The sequence below is a fragment of the Biomphalaria glabrata genome, chromosome 17 (assembly GCF_947242115.1).
Source record: "Biomphalaria glabrata chromosome 17, xgBioGlab47.1, whole genome shotgun sequence".
Taxonomy (NCBI): Eukaryota; Metazoa; Mollusca; class Gastropoda; family Planorbidae; genus Biomphalaria; species Biomphalaria glabrata.
Window position 1 is genome coordinate 19,568,464 of NC_074727.1, and position 24,839 is coordinate 19,593,302.

The 24,839-nt window shown below is 35.8% G+C and overlaps 2 protein-coding genes across 4 annotated transcripts in view; one reads left to right on the forward strand and one right to left on the reverse strand.

Annotated features, from left to right (window-relative positions):
- Positions 1 to 3,573, forward strand: part of LOC106076995 (cholecystokinin receptor type A-like) — a 54,899-nt gene extending 51,326 nt beyond the window's left edge. For both annotated transcript variants that reach the window (XM_056015792.1, XM_013237787.2), the window contains one exon: positions 70 to 3,573. In XM_056015792.1, the coding sequence (XP_055871767.1) occupies positions 70 to 952 (883 nt within the window). In that variant the 3' untranslated portion in view covers positions 953 to 3,573. The remainder of the gene's footprint in view (positions 1 to 69) is intronic.
- A 10,977-nt stretch (positions 3,574 to 14,550) lies between these two features.
- LOC106061473 (alpha-2A adrenergic receptor-like) lies at positions 14,551 to 20,664 on the reverse strand. 2 transcript variants are annotated; one of them, XM_056016424.1, is made up of 4 exons: positions 20,476 to 20,664; positions 18,453 to 18,692; positions 17,834 to 17,960; positions 14,551 to 16,274 (listed from the first exon to the last, which is right to left on the reverse strand). In XM_056016424.1, exons 1-4 carry the CDS (start codon positions 20,591 to 20,593, stop codon positions 15,245 to 15,247), a joined length of 1,515 nt encoding a protein of 504 aa, XP_055872399.1. In that variant the 5' UTR covers positions 20,594 to 20,664; the 3' UTR covers positions 14,551 to 15,244. The 2 variants fall into 2 exon arrangements, with proteins under 2 accessions (XP_055872399.1, XP_013075088.2); XM_013219634.2 differs by lacking the exon at positions 20,476 to 20,664 and adding an exon at positions 18,951 to 19,206.
- Between the last annotated feature and the right edge of the window lie 4,175 nt (positions 20,665 to 24,839).

Here is a 24,839-nt window from a genome sequence, read left to right on the forward strand (position 1 = left end):
TCCAACAAGATGAGCCTATTACAGTTTTTTACAAATAATTTTATTCTCTACATTTTTATTTTCTGATAGGTACAGAAAAATTTGTCACCCTCTTGAATGGCAGGTCAGTACGTGCCAGGCTCGCAACACAAACCTCGTGATCGCCTTCTCCTGCCTGTTCTTTAGCATCGCCCATATCATCGTGCACGGCAGACTTGAGAAACAAACGGAAATGCCCGGTCTCTGTCTCCATCTCTGCTACGTGGACGAACAGCTTATGGCGACTCCTTGGCCGAAAGTCACTATAGGTGCCTTCACGTTATTATTCCTGGTGGACAGCGGAGTGATATGCTTCCTGTACACACGCATTGCCAAACAGGCGCGGAAGCAGGGGACGAATCAAAGAACCTTTTCGAAATACTGTGAAAAGAATACCGGAAGTGACTCGCAATCGTCTAGCAGGGACAACGAATTAAACTGTTCACAAATAACGGCCTTAGAACCAACACAATCATCAATTCAATGGCTTGAAAACACAATTTATAAAAGTAGCGAAAAGAATGATGTAATATATTGCCCTAATCCTAAAGAAATAGTGAAAAACCCAAACTCATTTCACCTGTTTAAGCCACGCGGCTCTTGTCACAATGTTTGCTCCCTTTCTTCTCCCAACTCAAAGTTAAAATTACACCCAGATACAACTAACAAAAACACTAAGCAAAAACATAAGAAACGGACCACATTCATGCTTTTTACAATCACGGTCATTTACGTGGTCACCAACTTGACCACGTTGATCCTCATGTTTGTCCGAGCAGCGGCATATGATCACATTTTAGCATTGAGTCCAGTTTGGACCTCACTGTACAGCCTTTTCTTGAACTGTGCCCTTAACCCGATTATCTACAGCTTGTGGAACAAAAATTTTAGACTAGAGTGTTTCAAATTTTTCGGGAAGATCAGGAGATCATGACACTTTCAAAGAAAGCTTCAAACTAATGAAAGATAGCTTCAGACTAATCAAAGAAAGCTTCAAACTAATCAAAGAAAGCTTCAAACTAATCAAAGATAGCTTCAGACTAATCAAAGAAAGCTTCAGACTAATCAAAGAAAGCTTCAAACTAATCAAAGAAAGCTTCAAACTAATGAAAGATAGCTTCAGACTAATCAAAGAAAGCATCAAACTAATCAAAGAAAGCTTTGTGCTTATTTGTGAAACTTTCAATATAAACCATGAGAGCTTTCGAATTAACCATGTGAGTAAATCCTCAACGGGGGAGTGCTTGTGGAATATTACTCTACCAGATCTACTTGTTGTCAGACTGTATCGGCGTTACTCTGTTTGGTTTACTCTACCAGACTGTATCAGCGCTACTCGTTAAACAGGGAACATGAAAAGCACCAAGACGTTTGTGTGTAGTCTCTCAATGAACTGTTCTGTATATTGTGTCTGATTTATTTGTGTGGAATTTTGTTGTTATTTTTAGCGGCCCCCGAAAGGGGAAAAGACGCTATTAGTTTTGTGCGAAATGTCTGTCCGTCTATCCGTCTGTCCGTCCGTCCCGTTTAGATCTCGTAAACTAGAAAAGATATTGAAAATCCGACATCACAATATTTTAGAGTCCAGTGATGCCCAACCTTATTTGGTCTGCGGGCCATTTTAATTTTTGGCATTCGTGTCGCGGGCCATATCACCAAAAAGGAAAAAAAAATACAATAAGCTATTTTTATTAGTTTTATATGTGGACCTACTTACATAAATTCATGTGATGCATGGAGTTTATCCAAAACCATCTTCTGAATATTTGTCTGCATAGATGAAACACCAAGTAGGAGCACTGAATCTAGATGTTCATCAGTGAGTCGATTACGTAACATGGATTTCACATATGTCATCACTGAAAAAGTTTATTCACACAAATAAGTGCTTGAAAAACTTGTGATCACCCTTAACGCTTGTTTCCGAAGATTTCGAAAAGTTTCTGCAGGTAACACGCAGTAGAAGTCAATAGTCTGCATCACTTGAAATTTGTCAAGCAGGGATGTCTGACTTTGTAAGTCAATCAGTTCCAGATCTGTCGGGCGCTTGACACATCGTCAGCAAATGGATTTTGAAAAAGACGGATTTCATTTTTAAATTATGAAAATCCACAAATCTTTCACAGAAATTATTCATCAAGAGCCTCAGAAGTTGGATCATTTTTTCTTTATTTAGCTGCTCATCATTTTGTAGAGTGGTTCAGGTTGGAAGTGTTGAATGAAGAGTTGCAATTTTGTGTGGAAAGCGCTCATGTCTGCACACACATGCGAAAGTTTGGTATTGAGTTCATTTAGATTTGATGTGATGTCGCATAAAATAGCCAAATCCCACAACCACGAGGGGTCGTTCAGTTGTGGCACTTGTTTTGATTTTTCCATCATAAATATTTCAATTTTGTGTCTCAAATAAAAAAAACAAAACTTTTTAATACCTTTCCTCGGCTTAACCAGCCCGCACTTCATTGTGAAATAAAACGTCTTCAGAATTCTGTCAGAAAATCTTTGATTGTTCTGTGATTCAACGCTTGTGATTTGATGGAATGTACAGTACTGAACTTAATCAGCATCACATGGTCTAGATTCAAAACCTTTCCTCAGAGATTTTGTTGGTGAATGATGCAGTGAAGCCGCAAGGGTTCAGTTCCATTCGACTCAACTTTTTAAAATAACTCTTGCTGTCAGTCCGCTGTGACATCCAGGCATATTTCTAGCGCCATCAGTAATCACTCCAACTAATTTATTCCAAGGAAGAGCAAGGTCTTCTATGACGTCTGACACTTCTTTGAACAGTTCTCCAGTTGTAGCCCCATGCATGCTCGTCATAGCTGCTAACTACTCTTATATCAAAATTGTTGTTTGTACCGCAAATAAATACCAAGAGTTGCGCGGTATCGGTTATGTCAGTGGACTCGTCAGCAGCAATAGAAAACATTTCGAATTCTGCTGCTCTGTCTTTTAATGTGAACGGAAATTTTGTAGTGTCATGCGAGAAAAGCTGACAGCTTCTAATGCATTCTTCTTTTCAGGACATTTCTTCTATCACTGCTAGCAAGCACTTTTTTTTTACACATTCGCCATTGGATAAAGGCTTCATTACTCTATTTAGGATGTGAGCTGTAGCTGGCCCTTATCGCCGACTCATTTTCTTGTCTCTTTTTGTTAAATATTCTCGTCAATCCCACGATCTCTATTCGTAACTTGGCAATCTTGTCTTCATGGCTCAAATCAAGAATGTCACCATTTGTGTTTATGTATTTGGTTTCATAATGCCTTTTAATGTTATGTTCTTTAAAAACAGCCACACTTTCTTTACAAATGAAAAATGTTGGCTTATTATCGAATTCCACAAAAAAGTAAAGATCTGTTCACTTTTCTACATGCAGATTCCACTTTTCGTTTCTTAGATTTTCCCATTTTATTAAATCACAAACGTTAAACAATACGGTACCAATCGCTTTCACAATAAAAGAACACGACCCAAAACGAGGCATCAATGATGCTCTGTGTTGTACACACAAGGTGTCAAGGACACGGCTAGCTCAAGACAGTAGCGGAATTTTTCAAGATATTAAAAATAGCTGTCAAGTCTTATCTACATAAAAAAAAAAACAACACTTATGTTCTTACAATAAAAAAAAATATTGAATATGAATATTAGAATACCAAACATAAAGATGGAATTCACCAAATAAAGAGTGAAAATTCTAACTTAAAAAAAATATCAATCGTAACTTTCTCATTTTTACATTTTTTAAAATCATTTTGTTCCAATGTTTTGGCGGGCCGGATTGAAGCACGTCGCGGGCCGGACCTGGCCCGCGGGCCGTAGTTTGGGCATCGCTGTTTTAGACCATTCAAAGTTCTGATGCAACGGCTACTTTTTTTTTTTCCTGAAAGCGAAAAATCTAATTTTTAAAATCAGTTATGCAAGCAGTTTTTTTAAAGAGAAAAAGCTAATTAGTATGCATTTTAAGTTAGACCTAATTTAGAACGAATAGTAATCTTATAAACTCCATTTTCTTAAACATTTTTTTTATCATGTATTGCTAATGAGAATTCGAATAAAAAATTAACCATTTTCAAAACAATTACATCATGTAAACACCAGGAGAGGCTCGGTAAAGCGCTTGGCTTCCGAACCAAGGGTCACGGGTTCGAATCCTGGTGAAGACTGGGATTTTCAATTTCGGAATCCTTGGGCGCCTCTGAGTCTACCTAGCTTTAATGGGTACCTGACATTAGTTGGGGAAAAGTAAAGACGTTTGGTCGTTGTGCTGGCTACATGATACCCTCGTTAACCGTAGGCCACAAGAACAGATGAACTTTACATCATCTGCCCTATAGACCACAAGGTCTGAAGGGGGAACTAATTAGGCCAGGTGCACATCTAACTTTGCATTTACTTGCACCTATCCTTTGATCTGCAGCATCATTGGGGCACTACACAAGTTCTGTCAACCTTCTTTCTCCATTCTTATCTCTCATTTGTCTTTGATATAATTTCATTTGGATGTTCTTTCTGAAAATATTGAAGCCTGCCTGAGTGGACCACTTCGGGGGCCGATTTTAGTTTGTGTTTCCACACAAACTGTCTTTGTAACCTTGTTAATTAACAAATTGTCATCATTGTTTTAATTATAACTAGGGCCGCCGTTACCTATTGTACAATGTGTGCATCGCACGCAGGCGGCCGAATGTAAGGGGCGCCAAATCATTATTCCAAGTTTCCTTTTTTTCAAATTTAGTTAAATAAAATGTTTAAAAAATATATTTTAATTAAATTCTAGTTATTCCATTATCCGTTTAAAACTTTAAAAAAAACACGATATTCGTACATAAGATATTATTTTGGAATATTTAGAATAAGATAGAGCAGCGCGCGAGGGATTCCCATGAGTTTATTCATAGGCGCCTCATTTCTGGCCTTGAATTTTCGCGAGTTTGTAATATCTGTTTTGAGACGAATAGCCCGTCCTGTATGTAGATCTAGTGCCGGTAATTAAAAAGTCAAAACAGAAGACATTTTGACTTTTATTTTAAATGGATGTTAGTTTAGCGTAAAATATTATTGACATCAAGTTCTTTTGATTTATAGTTTAAAATACATTTTAATGTTCTTTTCGTAGTAATACTTTTTCAAATCAGTTACAAACGATAACATATCTGTTGTTTTTTTCTATTTATATTAGATTAGATCTACTGTGCCGGTATATTTAACTATATATAAGTATTTTAATGTCTTTTTAGCGTTTAATTTTTTAAAAAATGATACAGGTATTCCATGTTGCATTATTGTTCATAATATTCTGTTTTGGATTATTGATCATCTGTATCTTTTCAAGGGGGGGGGGCGCAACGTCCTAACAAAAAGGGATGTTACGGATTGTGTGTAGTTCCTAGGTGGCGGTAAGAAGAGGTTATGCGAGTGATTGGTGGCTATGCTAGCTTGCCCTCGAGAGAGCCGTCTCTTTCACGTTCGTTACCAATGCCATCGGCGTGGCGGCTTAGTGCAATGCCATTGTTTCCGGAAACACTGGCCCCGAGGTCCCCCAACATTTACGGCGCGCCGTATCGTAGCACGCTGGGCTCCGTTCTTTTCATCCCCGTACCCAACCTTGCGAGTCGGATACAGTGACTACTAAGTTAGCCATGTTCCCCCACTCGGAGGGAGGCGGAGACGTGTGGCTATTTTCATTTTACATTGATTACCTGGCCTTTTAAACCTGTAATCAAAAACCAGTTCCGCTTGACCACCCCCACATGGGGTGTTCAAGCGATAACCACGATGAGGTGGGATCTGGAATGGCGGTTATGCAGATTGAGCAGTGACGATGACGAAGTTAGCGTACCTGGTGGGAATGTGAAACCTCAGATAGACCTTGAGACATGAAAGAGTAAAGACGTGAACTTGGGACATGAAAGAGTAAAGACGTTTTTTTTATCAGTTTATTTCATTACTATTAGATCTATGTCTCATTTCAAGTTAAATCTGTGAAAACTAACAGTTAGGCTATATTGAGTTTCAAAGTGTTTTGTGTATTAAAAATTTAAAACGCCTAAATTGGTTCAGTTGTAGGCCTACTAGCTGTCTGGAGCTATAAGCCAACGACCTGTCAACTATGGGATGGAGGGCAGCGAAAAGAAATGTTTTATTTTCATTGTAGCTATCCATTCATGTTTGAATATTAGTCAAATAACATTATTATAATGTTTAAAAAATTAAAATATCTTAAGAAAGAGACATCGTTTCATCTTCAATTGATTTTGTCAAATGTAGACCGTTTTTTTGCAAGAGCGTATGCAAAAATATGGATCAAAGCTGTTTGGAGTAAACATTTGTTTGTAAAATGTTTTACATGTTTCGGATGTTCCTCCAGAGCTGAAGATAGTTTACTTCCTAGTCGAAACCTCCCGCAGGAAGACGGAGGATGGGAGCGGTCAGGGTTTGAACCCGGGGCCATCGATAAATCCAAACGGCAGTCCAGCGCGCAAACCGCACGCCCAGGCAGCCATTTCAAACTGTCTCCGTTTTAATGAAATTTCATGACGTAACTTTGAATTCTAAACACACACACACACACACGCACGCGCGCACACACACACACACAGAGAGTGTTCAGTTCATATCAATGAAAAATAAAACCTAAAAAACATTACTAAGTTTCTTTTCTTTTTCAATACATTAAAAAACAAATCACGGACCTGTGGGAGCCTACATCTCTCTTCTGGATCCCAGCTTCTTAGGGGCTTCGAACTAAAATATTGTATCTAAGTGGTCGCCACCCGAAAATGTGAGAAACACAGCAATTAATGTGTTTTATTTCAAGTCATTGTATACTTGACTTGTACTTTGGATCATTTATTTTGTTTTAAGCTCAAGAAAAATATTTAGCGCTGAGTTGCTTCATTTTGTGCTAATGGTGTGTTGGATACATTTGTAGTCATAGGCACCTATGAATCTGCGTATGTCGGATGATTGTGAATATAATGCACATTTCTCCAAATAATCGTTATAAGCGTTATGAAAGTTTACGGAACGTTGAAAAAGCTAGTTTTGCATGTTATTAGAAAATTATTCTCTCTAAATCAAGGGTTCTCAACCTGTGGCTCGCGACTCCCTTGGGAGTCGAATGACAAATTTCCCAGGGGCGACCCTGAAATTTGTTGTTTTTTTTTGTCTATTCATCATTGTAAGTTTTTTTTGTTCATTCTAACTTGCTGTAACAAGCCAGATCTGAACCGCATCAGAAGCAGACTTGATGCAGAAGATGGAATTCGTTGATCCGGTGGAACAAAAAGAAACTCAACCTTGGCACTACCACTGGCGTGTTTGTCCAAACACTATTTCTGTACCAATGTAGTTTACTGTACCGGTATCAAAGACTGTTCTCCATACTTCGCCATATTTGTCAAATTATCTCTTAAGTAAGCAACATGTGTATTGTCAATACGCAACAGAAAAGTTAATAAATGTAAGTCTAAATAATAACCTTTTTAAAAATTTAAATACGAGCAAATATTTTATTTATCTGTAAACAAAAGAAAAATATCGTTAGGGGTCGTCGACTAGTGGAAAATTATATTAGGGGGTTGCGAAACTAAAATGGCTAAAAATTGCAGCTCTAAGTCATTTGTTTTCCTGTCTGATTCAGGCAACTTGTTCCATAAGTCTCCCAATAAATTTAGCAGTATTAAAAAATAAACGGATTCCTCTTATGAAGAATTATTTTTTACTCATTCTCTTTAAAATTGTATAATTTAATTTTTCAATGCCTACTATAAGCTATGGTGTAGAAGTAAAACAAAAAATAGGCAGCATGGTGCGAATGTAAAATGGTGCGAATGTGTGCTTTAAACAAAAGAAGCAAAGGAAAGGAAATCTTATATTTCAATAGGGTTTGTTGCTGAACATAAAAATTATATATGTGTCAGACGTGAATAGCCCAATTTTCAGTAAAAGAAATTACAAATGTCATTTCTCTATAGAAGAAGTTACGAAGGCTATATAAAATATAACCACAGACCTATATATACTACAATAAATATAGGTTTTTGATTGCTAGTTACGATTTATTTAGGTAGGTGCTGTTTTACTATTACACACCAAGTATTAGAGTTTAGAAAAACCCAGGTTTGTTTCTTGTGCAACGCTATTAGCTAACACCTCATATCATCTCTCCATTAGTATATTTAGATCTATGATCTAATTCTAGTCTAGATCTATTTATAAAAATCGAATAGATCTAGTAGCCTAATAGTATAGATTCTATCTTGAGACTAGATTGCTGAGTCTAACCTATGCTATGCCTATAGTCAGTCAGAAAAAAGTCTAGATATTAATAAAGACTAAAGTTTTTTAATTATTAGATTATTAGATATAGACATAAGACATAGATCTAATAATACTGTTATACGTTTAATATACTCTATACTTAATCTACTAAACTAGAGATCTATCTATAAATCTATCTATAATCTAGTCAATCTAGATCTCTACAATATTCATTATAATACTTCTAATTATAATGACTTATTTAATAAGTTAGTAGGCCTACTTAGACTTAGATCTATTATAGTTTATTAATAGATTTACTTTTCAATGCCTAGACCTAATAATAAAATTGCGAATGATGTCTATAATGACTGATTATTATTTTTTTTTATAATAATAGGCATACTAAATCTAGGTCTAGACTCTACTTAAATCTAGTCTAAAATAATGCTGTCTAAGACTCTAGATGATTGAGAAGTTCACATAGAGGTGTTTTTAATAATACGGCATGTCGGCTGAAAGTATATAAAGTGCTTTTTTTTTTTTTTTGTAAAAATAAAAAAGAGGCCCCGGTACTCAGTGATAGATTGCCTAACTTTCAACTAATAATAAATTAACAATTAACGTTGAATTACAAGAAAAGTAATCATTTTTCCCGACATTGAAAAAAGGTGCCGGTACCCCGTACCGGTGCGTACCGTCACAAAAATATATGTATATCTCAATCTTCTTTCATTCATTTTTTTGCGGGGTTACTGCTACTTAATACATTGATACCGGATCGATTTAAATTGGGCCTAAGTATACAAGCAGGATTTCGAGCATTGAATAAATGTATTTTTTAAGTACAAAGTTTCATGGAAGAGGCAATATATTAGTTGTTTGAAGTTTGTAACTTCTTAAATTCAGGCTAAAAATATCGAAGCCTACATTTTTACACTCATTTCTAAACAATTAGAAGAGATGGACTGACTCATAGTGTAGCTTGTGTACATCTGCAAAAACACAAACTCAGTTAGACTTTCAAAACTATTAAAAGAAAAACTTAGTAATTATTTTTACTGTATAATTCTATTATAATTTCTTTTTAGAATTAGGATATAAACAAAAATTTGTCATATGACTTTATCTAACAGAAAAAAAAATTATTAAACTTACGTCTATTTATGCGGGTATTTATAGTTACCTAGTAATATAAAATATATTGAACTAACACGTACATTCATCATAATGCAGCCATGCGATTTTTCGTTTATAAACATAGCATTATTTAGGACCAATATTTTACAAAGGCTGCTTGGAGAAATCAGATATACCCATTAGGAGAAAAAGGACCCCTTTACTCAAGAAAAATTTAAGAAACTAGAACAGACACGAAATAAACAGTGACATTCATAACAAAAGAATATTCAAAATTGATTAGAGTAACACCTTTTTAAGTAATCATTTAAAGTTTAAAATCACTACAATTTTTTTCAACAATTATTTTGTGTATGAAATCGTGTATCGGAAAATGCCGGGTACATGAAATAAGCTAGTCCTAAAAAAACAACACAGATCAAATACTCATGAAATAAAGTACTGTAAATGTGTAGTTTCACGCGCTAGTTTCAGGTCTTTTCTTTTTATAGCCTCTATCGGGTTATATCCCAACTACCCGTATTTTTGTGCAGAATTTTTTTCTCTATCAGGTACACTTAAAATTATAGCATATTAATGTCAGTTTAATTTAAAAAGAGAACTGAAAAATACAAAGATATATAGAGAAAAAAGCGACTTCCGGCCCAATACTTTTTAATCAAAGAAACAAAACGGACTAGTCCAACAAACCCTATTGAAAATTTCGCCCAGATACGATCCAATTCAATCAGTTCCGATTTAATTCCATGTTTGGGGGAAAAAACAACTAATTGGCACACAGTGAAAACTTTTTATTTTTAAATCACCTTCAGCGGAAATTACAGGTTTTGTTTGTATCCAGTAAAGAGCTCAATAAAGTGCATGGACATTTTGCACACCGTCTTATGTAGAAATCATTAGCTGGACTTGATTGTACAAAGCTCATTAGAAAGACTTCTTGCAATAACGAAGCATTACACGAATTATATAACAGGAAAACTCATAGCCTTAACTTTGCCGTGTTTAAATGGAACTTTAGATAGACATGGAAGGGATTTGAACACTAGCCTCAATCACGCAGTCAGACGACAACAGAATGACATTCCTGGACACAATTTCCTGGCTGAGACCTGGGATTGACTTGGAGCACTGTTCCACTGGCATACAATGCAACACATATTTTAAAATAATTGCGTGTTGTATAAATCTATAGTGAAGTATAGTGTGTCGTTGAAGGTGTTCTTTTGTGTGTAACCACAGATATTGTCTTTCAGAATAACCCCAACTACAAATATGAACCATGAACTATGATTCATTTCGGATTTTTGTGTTGCCAGAAATTCAAGGTCTTTGTTCTTTTTGGTGAACATAAAAAAAACTCTGTTGTCACTCATTCTGTCAACTTGCATATGCTCCCACATTTGCGACGATGAATTCTTATTTAGATAAGATAAGATAATTTTTATTGGTCCAATCAAATGGAAATTCCGTTTAACTGACCACCTCAGCGTAACTACTGTAACAATAACAATATAGATTCAAATACGAACAACATTCACACAAGAAACACATACATAGTCACAAAGTCACAACCAGCGCTTTATGAATTGGACTTCTATGTACTTCTCGATGACGACAGCTGACCTTGTAACACTCTGACCGAAAGTGGGATAAAGGAGTTTTTAAATCTTTCTGTTTTAGTCCTAATGGAAAGGAGACGACCACTTCGTTCATATCTTATGTAACAGTGGTTTAATGGGTGCAGGTTGTCTTTAAGAATCGTGTTTTGTTTTGGTTTTGTTTTTTTGGGAAGGCAACTATCATGAAAAAGTTCTTCAAAAGATAACAGCTATGTTCGAGTGATATACGATGCTTTTTTAATTAGTCTATTTAGTCTATGTCTTTGTGCCTGTGAAGTATTACCATATCATTAGGTGAAGTTAATTAGACTGCAGATGGTTGCTGTATAGAAAAGCTTAATTATTGTTTTGTCGATTTTTAATTTTCTTAGCTTTCTTAGATACAATAATTGTTGATGAATTTTGATGTAAAGGTTTTGACAGTGTTCACTAACATTTAGTTTGTTGTTGATATTTGTACCTAGGTATTTATATTCTTGCACTTGCTCTACGGTTTGGTTGTTTTTCTCAATTTCTGCAAGATGGACTTTATGCCTCCTAAAATTTCGTAAACTGCGGTGGGCATTTTAAAATGAACTTTGTAAATAATCATGATTTATATACAATTTATCCAGAATGTTGACTGCTTGACCATGTCATATAGTCTGGGCGTGGATCAGGTGACATGTTTGGCTTTTGTGCTATTGTTATTGAGGTATACATTGAAATTTAAACAAATATTTCTGAATTAAGTTTGTACAAAGCTTCTATCAACTCACTCTGTCTGTCTGTCTGTCTGTCTGTCTGTTTGTCAAAAAGTTTGCACACGTTATTTCTTCCACACCCAATCTCGGATCAAGCTGAAAATTTGTACACGTATTTATTCTACCTGACAACACAAGACTCGATCAAAAATATTTCCCAATTAGTTAATTAGCTATTGGTAATTAATTATTTTGTATGGTATGTTAAACAATGGAAAGAAATCGTACTTGACAGATGTGGTGATATAGGTTGAATTAGTCCCCTTGGTGACTCTTAAACCCTTAGTGACCATTTTGTATACATTTAAAAAAACGATCCAGTAATCTTTCATAAATATACCCTCTTCTTCCCTCCCCCTTTCACAACTGGTCCAGACAAGTAACAGAATCATAGCGTATTGAGACAAGTGATAGGATCATAGCGCAGTGAGACAAGTGATAGGATCATAGCACATTGAGACAAGTGATAGGATCATAGCGCATTGAGACAAGTGATAGGATCATAGCGCATTGAGACAAGTGATATGATCATAGCGCATTGAGACAAGTGATATGATCATAGTGCATTGAGTTAAGTGATAGGATCATAGCGCATTGAGACAAGTGATAGGATCATAGTGCATTGCGACAAGTGATAGGATCATAGTGCATTGAGACAAGTGATATGATCATAGTGCATTGAGACAAGTGATCGGATCATAGCACATTGAGACAAGTGATAGGGTCATAGCACATTGAGACAAGTGATAGGGTCATAGCACATTGAGACAAGTGATAGGATCATAGCACATTGAGACAATTGATAGGATCATAGCACATTGAGACAAGTGATAGGATCATAGCACATTGAGACAAGTGATAGGATCATAGCACATTGAGACAAGTGATCGGATCATAGCACATTGAGACAAGTGATCGGATCATAGCACATTGAGACAAGTGATAGGATCATAGCACATTGAGACAAGTGATAGGGTCATAGCACATTGAGACAAGTGATAGGATCATAGCACATTGAGACAAGTGATAGGATCATAGCACATTGAGACAAGTGATAGGATCATAGCACATTGAGACAAGTGATAGGATCATAGCACATTGAGACAAGTGATAGGATCATAGCACATTGAGACAAGTGATAGGATCATAGCACATTGAGACAAGTGATAGGATCATAGCACATTGAGACAAGTGATAGGATCATAGCACATTGAGACAAGTGATAGGATCATAGCACATTGAGACAAGTGATAGGATCATAGCACATTGAGACAAGTGATAGGATCATAGCACATTGAGACAAGTGATAGGATCATAGCACATTGAGACAAGTGATAGGATCATAGCACATTGAGACAAGTGATAGGATCATAGCACATTGAGACAAGTGATAGGATCATAGCACATTGAGACAAGTGATAGGATCATAGCACATTGAGACAAGTGATAGGATCATAGCACATTGAGACAAGTGATAGGATCATAGCACATTGAGACAAGTGATAGGATCATAGTGCATTGAGACAAGTGATAGGATCATAGTGCATTGAGACAAGTGATATGATCATAGTGCATTGAGACAAGTGATAGGATCATAGTGCATTGAGACAAGTAATATGATCATAGTGCATTGAGACAAGTGATAGGATCATAGCGCATTGAGACAAGTGATATGATCATAGTGCATTGAGACAAGTGATACGATAATAGCGCATTGAGACAAGTGATAGGATCATAGCGCAGTGATACAAGTGATAGGATCATAGTACATTGAGACAAGTGATAGGATCATAGCACATTGAGGCAAGTGATAGGATCATAGCGCATTGAGACAAGTGATAGGATCATAGCACATTGAGACAATTGATAGGATCATAGCACATTAAGACAAGTGATAGGATCATAGCACATTGAGACAAGTGATAGGGTCATAGCGCATTGAGACAAGTGATAGGATCATAGCACATTGAGACAATTGATAGGATCATAGCACATTGAGACAAGTGATAGGATCATAGCACATTGAGACAAGTGATAGGATCATAGCACATTGAGACAAGTGATAGGATCATAGCACATTGAGACAAGTGATAGGATCATAGCACATTGAGACAAGTGATAGGATCTTAGCGCATTGAGACAAGTGATAGGATCATAGCGCATTGAGACAAGTGATAGGATCATAGCACATTGAGACAAGTGATAGGGTCATAGCACATTGAGACAAGTGATAGGATCATAGCATATTGAGACAAGTGATAGGATCATAGCACATTGAGACAAGTGATAGGATCATAGCACATTGAGACAAGTGATCGGATCATAGCACATTGAGACAAGTGATAGGGTCATAGCACATTGAGACAAGTGATAGGGTCATAGCACATTGAGACAAGTGATAGGATCATAGCACATTGAGACAAGTGATAGGATCATAGCACATTGAGACAAGTGATCGGATCATAGCACATTGAGACAAGTGATAGGGTCATAGCACATTGAGACAAGTGATCGGATCATAGCACATTGAGACAAGTGATAGGATCATAGCACATTGAGACAAGTGATCGGATCATAGCACATTGAGACAAGTGATAGGATCATAGCACATTGAGACAAGTGATAGGATCATAGCACATTGAGACAAGTGATAGGATCATAGCACATTGAGACAAGTGATAGGATCATAGCACATTGAGACAAGTGATAGGATCATAGCACATTGTAAAAGCTAAAAGATAAACGAAAACAATTGGTAAAAAATATTTCTAATCTCACAGATTTATTATGTCTAGTCATGTCGTACATATAATTACATAAATGATCCAAACTAATTAATGAAAGAAAAAAAAAGTTCCCCTTTCAGACCTTGTGGTCTAAATGGCAGATGATGTAAAGGTCATCTGTTTCTGTGGCCTACGGTTAACAAGGGTGTAATTTGGCCAGCACAACGACCTTTACTTTTCCTTAACTAATGTCAGGTACCCATTAGAACTGGGTGGACTTAGAGGCGCCTGGATATCCCGAAATTAAAAATCCCAGTCTTCACCAGAATTCGAACCCCGGTTCGGCAGCCAAGCGCTTTACCGCCCAGCCACCCATACAATTACATTTAATATAGGCTTTTATTTTTAAGAATTTTTTTTTTCAATGTTTTAGTTGTTTTATCAATAAGTTTAAAATATTTAGAAGACATTTTTCGGCATTGCATGAATTACATTAAAAAAAAAATAATCAGCTATAAAGAGATCATAGCAATACAGTTTTTTCCTTTGAAATAAAACAATAACATTGGTAAGAATCTTAAAATGAGATGTGTGGATGAATGACAGCAAGGCGAAGTCATGTCAAGGAGAAAACAATATTCATTTTAAAAAAATCAACTTTGCCACTATTCCATCATCATTTACTTGTAGATGAGAAATATTACACTGATAGACACTAGTGCAACATTAACAGCATCCTATGATTTTCTTGACCTCTGACCTAAACTTCAAGTCAAATACGTTGTATACTATAGGATTGATGCAGCTGTTCATGAGACAAAACCTTAAGAAGAGGTGGTAAAACGAAGAGGCGTATCCTTTTACAGAGGCGAACACTTCGGGACGGGCTGACTTGTAGGAGTCGAGAGCTAGGAAAGGCAAGAACCCAACAATGAAAGAAACACTGATTATCAGTAGCATATACGAGGTACGCCCCATTCCTCCTTGGCGTGTCCTACCAGGGGGATCATTACCCTCCTCTGCGCTCTCTTCTCGGTTTTTAGAAGTATCTTTAGCGTTTAAGTATTGAAAGTCTAAGCCTGTTCTGTCGGTGGTTAATGAGCCAGTGTCTTCCTTATTGGAAGCAAAAGATTCACTCTCTTTAGATAATTCTGATTTTTCTTTCAAAGCGCTAGCATGCACATGAGGCCGTGGAAGCGGAGAAGAAGTGCCAAGTTCATCGGACGTGCAATCCCTTTTTATATCTTGAGAAATAACAATTTGGCTGCTCTGAGGTTTAGATGACGACATGATAACGCGATTCGATTCTATTCGGGAATCTCCGATTAGCGCCCTTTTAGGGCCGGCGTCTGAACCGGAGCAAGCCTCGTCTGTGGTGGATGAGCTGACAGCACGATTGGAAAGCTCGCAGTGAGGAGACTTCGTTGAAACAGGCTGAGTGATTCTGTTGACTCGGTGCTTCCTCGCCTTCAGCCAGATCAAGACGTACAAGACAATCAGAGGCGAGCAGCAAGAGACGAAGAGGAAGCCGAAGAGCGCGGAGCTGAACTTGGGCCAGAAGGTGCCGACGTACTGGTCATCTACGGCGCAGAAGTATCCCTTGATTTCTGGACGCTCTGTGTCTTTCTTCTGACGCCCATGGATCATTGCATAAGGAATGGGCAAGAGATGGGCAAGGATGACCACGATGAGGCAAATGACTTTCGCCTGGGTAATGCTCACCTGTTTTTTGAATGGTCGACATATTTTTCTATACCTAAGAATGAAAAGGTAGATTTACATAAATATGAGTAAACATTTACTTATTATTATCATGTATTATAGCAAGCTTAGACCAATGTCAAATCTTCTCAACATTATGAACTATTCAAAAAGGAAATGTTGGACCATTGAGCTAAGTATCTGGCAGCCGAGTTGGATTTGTTATGTATGTATTGATAGTGAACGATTTAGGACTTCTGTAACATTCTCTCAACATTGTCTTAATTTTTTTAGAGATAGAAAGTTGATTGTCGAGAGTTGAGATGATTGTTGATAGTAAAGTTGATTAGGGAGAGTAAAGTGGATAAAATTTCCCCTTTCAGAAACTGAAGCTGATGTAAACTCATCTGTTTATGTGACCCATGGTTAATGAGGGTATCATGTGGCTAGCACAACGACCAACCGCCTTTACTTTTACACTACTAATGTCAGGTAACCATTAACCCGGGTACGCTATTCTACCTCAACGTGGCATTCGTTTGGAAACGACCATTAGAGAAAGTGGTTAGGCTAAATGAATAGCAAAACAAGACTCTGTGGGTGTGTCCAAGGGAACGCGAGAGTGGACCCATTGCACGGAGTGGAGTTGAAAGAGAGCTCCCACGGCCCTGTCGATAATCCATGCACCGTTCCTCAAGGGACCGTTATACTAATGGCGAGTCCTGCAAGTTAGCTTGGTACAACATAGGAAAATGGCGGAGGTTCCCGGTGTTCTCGGCCTTCGGCCATGCATTCTAGTCCATGCGTCCGGAGTGCCAGATATATCGGAAATAGCAATGCTTTACATAGGCATTGACTTGGATCTGTTCCAGACAGAACGGTTATTCAAACAGGATTTTATTTCAAACCTATAGCTAGAAGCTCTTTGACTATCATGCGGTTCCCATTAAAAATGGGTGGACCTAGAAGCGCAATAAAAATCCAGAAATAGAAAAGCTCGAAGGTCAAGTGCTATACCACTCAGCTACCTTGTTTCCGAAAAGTTGATAAGAGAGAGAGAGAGAGAGTAAAATTGATTGTAGAGAGTAAAATGGAGGAGTAAAGTTGATTGTCAAAGATTGATTGGATAAAGCAAAGAGTTGAGATTATAACAAAAAAGTTGATTTTAGAGAGTTAAGATGATAAGGAAAAGTTGATTTTAGAGAGTTGAGATAAGAAAAAGTTGATTTTAGAGAGTTGAAATGATAAGAAAAAGTTAATTAAGAGAGTTAAGATGATAAGAAAAAGGTTGATTTTTAGAGAGTTGAGATGATAAGAGAAAGTTGATTTTAGAAAGTTGAGATAGTAAGAAAAAGTTGATTTTAGAGAGTTGAGATGATAAGAAAAAGTTGATTTTAGAGAGTTGAGATGATAAAAGAAAGTTGATTTTAGAGAGTTAAAATGATAAGAAAAAAAATGATTTTAGAGAGTTAAGATGATAAGAGAAAGTTGATTTGAGAGAGTTGAGATGATAAGAAAAAGTTGATTTTAGAGAGAAAGTTGATTGGGGAGAGCATCTGATGAAATCATTTCTATGAAAAGTTTGTTCTTCTGTTTAGACTGTCTTCCCCTGACCTTGTGATGGCGAGGGCCAGAAGCAGAAAAGCCGAGGCCATGGTGGTGGACACTGTAAAGTACAGCCTGACCTTGCAGACATTTGGCTTGTCAAACATCCAGGAGTGAAGCAGATCGTAGATTTCACCTTTGTAACAAGAAAATTACAAATTACTAGGGCAAGTAACTCAATACAAATTGTGGATTACATCCCTTCAATTACACAAAACAAATAAATACTTTAAAACAAATATATTTTAATGTAAGTATAAAAAAAAGTTTCTCCTTTCAGACCTTGCGATGAGGTAAAGATCAGCTGTTTCTATGGCCTCGGTTAACAAGGGTGTCATGTGGCCAGCACAACGACCAACCGCCTTTACTTTTTCCCAACTAATGTCAGGTACCTATTAAAGCTGGGTGAACTCAGAGGCGCCCTAAGGATCCAGAAATTAAAAATCCCAGTCTTCACCAGAATTCGAAAAGTCAAGCGCTTTACCACTCAGCCACCGCGACTATATATTTTTATAAAGTAAATAAAAAAAAATAAAATAATATTTTTATAACATTATAAGTGTATATTTTAAGTAGACAACATAATTTAATAATTATCATTCTATTGTTTAAATTTAGAGTTATTTACCAGGTATAACAATGACGTTAGTAATTAGGTCAAGGGCTGCCACTGCCACAAGAAAAACACGAACTGGAGTTTCCGGAAATCTCCGCGTATACACAAATAGAACAAGGGAATTCCCGATGATCCCGATAACAGCAACAGATCCCAAAAAGACCATGGCAGGGATAAGATCTTTTGTCGTCTGGCTTTGCAGGTTCTGGAGATAGTTTTCTTCACTGATATTGTGAGAGGTGTTCTTTGAACCTAAAACATGAAAAAGAAAAAAATATTTTTCTCATTTAAAACAGTGTTTCCCAAACTGTGCTCTGCGTGTTAAAAAATTAAGCAAAGTGAAAGTGTGTTGGAGTGTGTATTAGTTTACGTGACTAGAAACGCTAAATGATGTTTCTCTTGCACTCTAAGAATATGCAGAAAAAAATGTAGATTACAAATATGTAATTTGATTTCCTCGGAGATAAATAGTTTTTATAATATATTTTTTAAAGTGTTATTTCTTATTACCATATATATTGTCATTGGAAATACGCCATTTTGGTTTTAAGGCTTAATACTAGACTATCTCCCTTGAATTACTTGCCAACTTTTTTTTCTGTTGCTGTTTTGTCTTTCTTTCTAGCAGCTATTAGATCTAATATTAAAATTCATTTAAAATGATAGCATAAGAACAAAAAAACTATCTTTAAAAAAAGTTATTGAAAAAAAGAAGAAACAACTTCATCAATTTATTATTAACATTTTTTTTAACCTTCATTTCAGTAAATACACTTAAAAATTCATAAGTTGACAGCATAAGAAAAAAAATCTATTTTTAAAAAGTTATTGAAAGTTTAATATAGATAAGGGAGATAAATATGCTTAAAAACAACATGGTGGTCAGTAAAAGTATCTGGGCATCTAAACTATTACCGCAAAGTGTTTGGCTAAACACTCAGAATGTGCGAAGTGTTCAGTGAAGGGGGTTGGGAAACACTTATCTAAAAGATACAAAGAAAGTTTTTGTCCCTGTTTATTTTAGTCTAGAACAAACAAAGATTTTTGAATTTTTTTTTCTTAGTCTAAAACTCTAACATACAAAGAATATTTTTATTCTGATTTGTTTAGTTAAAAACATTGAACAATATTTTTTATCCCTGTTTTTATACGTTTGAAAACCATAAAAACATAAAATGGACAATACGACGAACTATTGAAACTCACAACTCAACCACTGCGCTTATTTACATCCAGGCTTATGTAAATTTTATCAAAGTTAGACCGATGTAAATAATGTCCGATGTAAATATTGTCCTATGTAAATTTAGACCTTTATAGAGATTTAAACCCGAGGCCCCTTGGCTCGGAAAGTATGCTCTTACAAATGAGCCACCACTACCCCACATATTGGTAATATTAACAAAAGAAGATATAAAAAATCATTTTTTTTTTAAACAAAGCCTAGGTAAGGGGAAGAAATCCGCACTCAGAACTATATCACACAGGATTGTAGACGCTATTTCCATTTCACACAATTTAATTAGATAACAAGAATTAGTTGAAAAAATGGTTAGTTCTTAAAAAGTGTGAAATTTCACCAGAATTCGTGTGTATGTCGGAGAAAAACGCATACTTTAAAATCATATATATTTGGAGTAAGAATGATTGTATAAAATTATCATCATTTAAACATTTCCTTTCTGTTTTACAATAGGTGAAGACAAAAAAAAAAAAGACTAATCGCTTTACTGAAGACACGTTGTAAGATGCATAGGATGGTTGAAAACACATTTTCTACCTATCAGAATTTGTCAACCTTTGCACATTCCCAGAAAGTCATGTTTGCTAAAGAGTTTGACCTAATTAAAAAAATTCTGAGAAGTACTATCTAGATATTAGTACGGTCAAAACAAAATGTTTCTTTTTTATAAAATGTACTTTACCATTTTTTCTTGTTTAGATGCCTGAATTTGTTTCGAAATTAATCTCAAGAAATAGCTTCTTTATTTTAATATGGTGAAATATAATATTCAATACAACAAAAAAAAATTACCTTCTTCCTGTGCCATTTCATTTCGAACCCCCGTTGCAAAATCCAAAATGCACACACAAACATATAGATCTATGCGTTTAAACTTTGGTAAGTTATTTAACGCATAGTCAAAAGACATCTTGTAGACACGGATCAACGTTTCTCAAACAGTGAGACACATAACGTAAGCAGGAAAAGGGGGGTGGGGTTGAAGATGCTGCGCTATTCGCATAGGGGCATTCAAAGTTGCATTCAAAAGTAATTACCAAGAATTGTAAACATCGCCTTAAATACAAAAATGTTTTATAGCATCTAATGGAGGGGAATAAAGAAATGGTGAGTTTGATCAATGGGATACTTTGCATAAATACGTTTTGAGAATCACTGGACTTGAACTTCCTTGCTTTGTCATCACCACCACCAAGTATAGTTTCGATTTTATAGCACAAAGGTAACCAATTCTAAAAAAAACATTGGCCCGAGGGATCTCAAATTTTAGTAAGCATTAAACTATTGATCAATACATAGTCTCCTCTATTCTAGGGTAGTGCAGTGACTTTATAAACTGTAAAAGTTTTTTTTTTGTTTTCTTTTTATATTTCTTTGGAAAAAATAATTACTTATAATTAAAGACAATTGATAACAAGTTAAGTGGTGCAAAACCTTGCAGACTTTGAGATCTTCGGAGCAGACGATATAAATGTCCTTGAAATGAAAAAAGGGATGGAGCTCTTGAGATGAAGTGTGCTACTCTAATTCATTTCAATAGTAGAATGAGGTCTTAGTAATACAATTAATTGATTTAGAAGAGGTGTGGTTTTTCAACTAAATTGTGTATATCATCAACATGGGAGTAGCCAGGGGAGGGGGGGTGGGGTTCAACCCCCCCCACCCGAAATGAAATCCCCCCCCTTTTTTTTGGGGGGGGGGGGAATCGGAATTTAGTGAATGATTTTTTGCTTTGATTTTGTTTATTTTAGGTGAGATTTTAATACTAAACCATCAATTGCCCCAACACAACCAATGGGGTTTTGAGTTTAAAACCCATTACCAGGGGGTTTTGAGTTTAAAACCCCCTACCAGGGGGGTTCGACTTTAAAAATCTCTACCAGGGGTTTTGAGTTTAAAACCCCTAGTTGGGTTTTTTGCAGTTAACCCCCCCCCTCTTCTATAAAACAAAACAAAAAAAATGCAAACAAAAATCCCTTAATTCCAAGAGCACAGTTAAGGGAGATTTTGATTTTAAAACCCCCTCCAAAATTTACGATAAACCCCCTCTTCAATATAAAAAATTACACACTAAAATTATTTGAGCGTAGCCAATCCAATCGGGGGTTTTGAGTTTAAACACCTCTTCTACAAATGGCGTTTGTTTAAAGTTTAAAACCCCTCCAAATGGTTTTGAGTTTAAGATCCCCCTACAGAGCATTTTGAGGTGGAAAACCCCCAACAGATGATTTTGACGATAAAACTTCTCTTTTCGATATAAAATCGAAAGCAAACAACAGTCACTTAATTCCAAGAGCGTATTCAAGAGTGGTTACACATTTTTACCAGTGGCACGGCTCCCTTAATAAACTGCAGTGAATAGTCATCTTTCGAAATTGAATAACACTAAATTTGGCTCAACAAAGATGGCTAAGACAGATTTTAGGAGTCAGTTATAGAGATCGGGTTTAAATCAAGGAAATCCTCTGCCGAACTGGGAGTCGACCCTTTAGTAAGATTGTGAGAGAGCGACGCATGAGGTTTGTGGGACATGTTCTCCGACAAAATGAATTACGCATAAGAAGAGTTGCAATGATATCCTAGTACAACTTGACGCCACTCATTCATTGAAGTCCTCATGGCAGGTGGGAAGAGGCTTCAGACATTACCAGTGACAGATTTTTATGGAAACAGCTTGACGTCAAATGCGCCAAACGGCGCGGGAGGGTCTAAGTCAGTAAGAATAGCATATTAGGTTTTTGAAATAAAACTTTTTAATAGCAGGAAAATGCACTGTAGATACCTCAGAATATGCATTTTGTTGGCTTTCAATACCAGAAATAGTGCTTGGCGGCGGGGCTTCACCCCGCGCTCGGGGAGCTCCTAGCGCTCCCCCAGACCCCCTTGCTATTATTGGCGGGGAATCTACAATTTTTCCACTAACTCATGGAAGAACCTATTCTAGGGCACAATAAATATCTTACGAAAGAATGAAGGGTCGGAATACAATAAAGATTATGTACACACAGACACACACATAAAAAAAACATTTCGCGTGTGGGGGGGGGGGGAGAAAAAAAAATCCCCCCCAAACCCCCCCCCCCCCCCCGGAAAAAAAAACCAGGCTATGCCCATGATCATCAACTTTAAGCATGACTCGTGATCAAAACATAGGTTTAAAGTATACAGGCAAAGCATTTCATAAGACATAAAACAGACGCGAACACTTTCTGACAGAAACTAATTGGTTAATAGAGAAATAAGTTATTCGTTTTTACAAAGCTTATATCAACTAACAACTGTCTGTCTGTCTGTCTGTCTGTCTGACTGACTGTCTGGTACAAAATTTGTAAACGTTATTACTCCCACACCCATTCTCTGACAAAGTGGAAACTTCCAATAATAATTCATTGACATAAACAAGGCATGAACGAATTTTTTTAAAAAAGTTATCAAGTTGTCAATCAATTACAGGTAATTAATTATTTCGTTTGACACAAACAAGGGAAACCAATTCAATATTCACATATGTGGCTAAATTTGTTGGGTTTAGTTCCGTTAATTAATTGTTAACGATATTTCTTCCTCGCGCATTCTTAGATCAAGTTGATACGTTAAATAATTATTTATTTAACCTAACAAAACATGAATGAATTAAGAATACCAAATTAGTCAATTAATTATTTGTAATTAATTATTTTGTTTGATATCGAATAAGTTAATAAAGTGTACATTATCGATAGATATAGTTTTAGATAGGTTTCGTTTTGTTTTTTTAAAGTATTATAAATATAAACATTGCTCGATGCAATAAAAATTCTTATATGTAATAAAATCATGATTTATTTTGCTTCCATTTCTTACCGTGAATATATTGAATATATTTAAATAAATTCTTTAAAAAATGTTTGAAAAGAGACTTTGGATGCTATTGACAAACAAAGGATAAAACCCCAGGGAAATAATCCACAAAACTGAATACTCTGAATAAAAAGCTAATTTACTTTCATAGTAGCTTTGCGTTTTTTAGCGGCCCCCGTAAGGGGAAAAAGCCGCTATTAGGTTTGTGCAAAATGTCCGTCTGTCCGTCTGTCCGTCTGTCACACTCAGATCTCGAAAACTAGAAGAGATATGAAAAATATTATTTCATCATTAAATGCGGCTTCAAAAGTTTAGGTGCAACGGCTACTTTTGGTTTTCTAAAAGCAAACCGTTTAATTTATAAAATTAATTATGCAAGCGATTTTTTCATAAAAATACATTAATTCTATAACAATTACGTAAATGTAAGGGAGGCAATGTTACAATATGCTAACAAAGATGGACAATTTTGTGTATTTTCAGTATCACTAAGTCAAATATATTTTTAAAATGTACAGGAAATGTTTACAACAAATATAAATAATAGTTAAAGATGTTTTTTCTAGCCAACTAGCTGCTAAAATTAAAAAGAAAACATTTCTGTTTGTTTATAAAGGCTAATAATGCACCTTGTATGTAAATATAACGCACATTTTTTTTAATGGACTTTTTATGCAGCGATTTTCGTGCAGTAGCGTAACGTCGCAACATGATCAGGTGCTAAACTAATTCCTTAAACATTTAAAAACAATCAGATTTTATTTATTTTTTGTTTAGTGCCCCCATCCGAATAAAAGAAGATTATTTTTGTGCGTTTTGTCTGTTGGTCGGTCAGTCCGTCACGATTAGATTAAAATAACTAGAACTCTAAAAGCAATTGAAAATCTGATTTACCCTTTAATTTTCCTCCCGTAACATCTCAATAGTTTTAATTATCTAAAAATTGATTGTTCCGGATTTTTTAGTGCTAAACTAATCAACCCCAACAAATGTTTGTTTGCTCTTCTAATTTATATTACATTCAATTTCCATGCTTAAACGTTGCAAAAACACATTATCAATAATATGTTGTTCCGTTTTTTATGTAAATAGCATATTAATGCTAAATCAAAATCTCTATACTGACTTATATTTCATTAAGTGTAAAAATGTTCCGAATATTGTTTTATAAAACATGAATTATGCCTAATGATTGTTTAAAATCGCATAATTTACTAATATTACACTTATATTATTTGACAATGCGTCACTATAATTTGGTTATCAATATAAAATTGTTCCGTATTTTCATCTTTAAACAAATTTTAAAAATATCG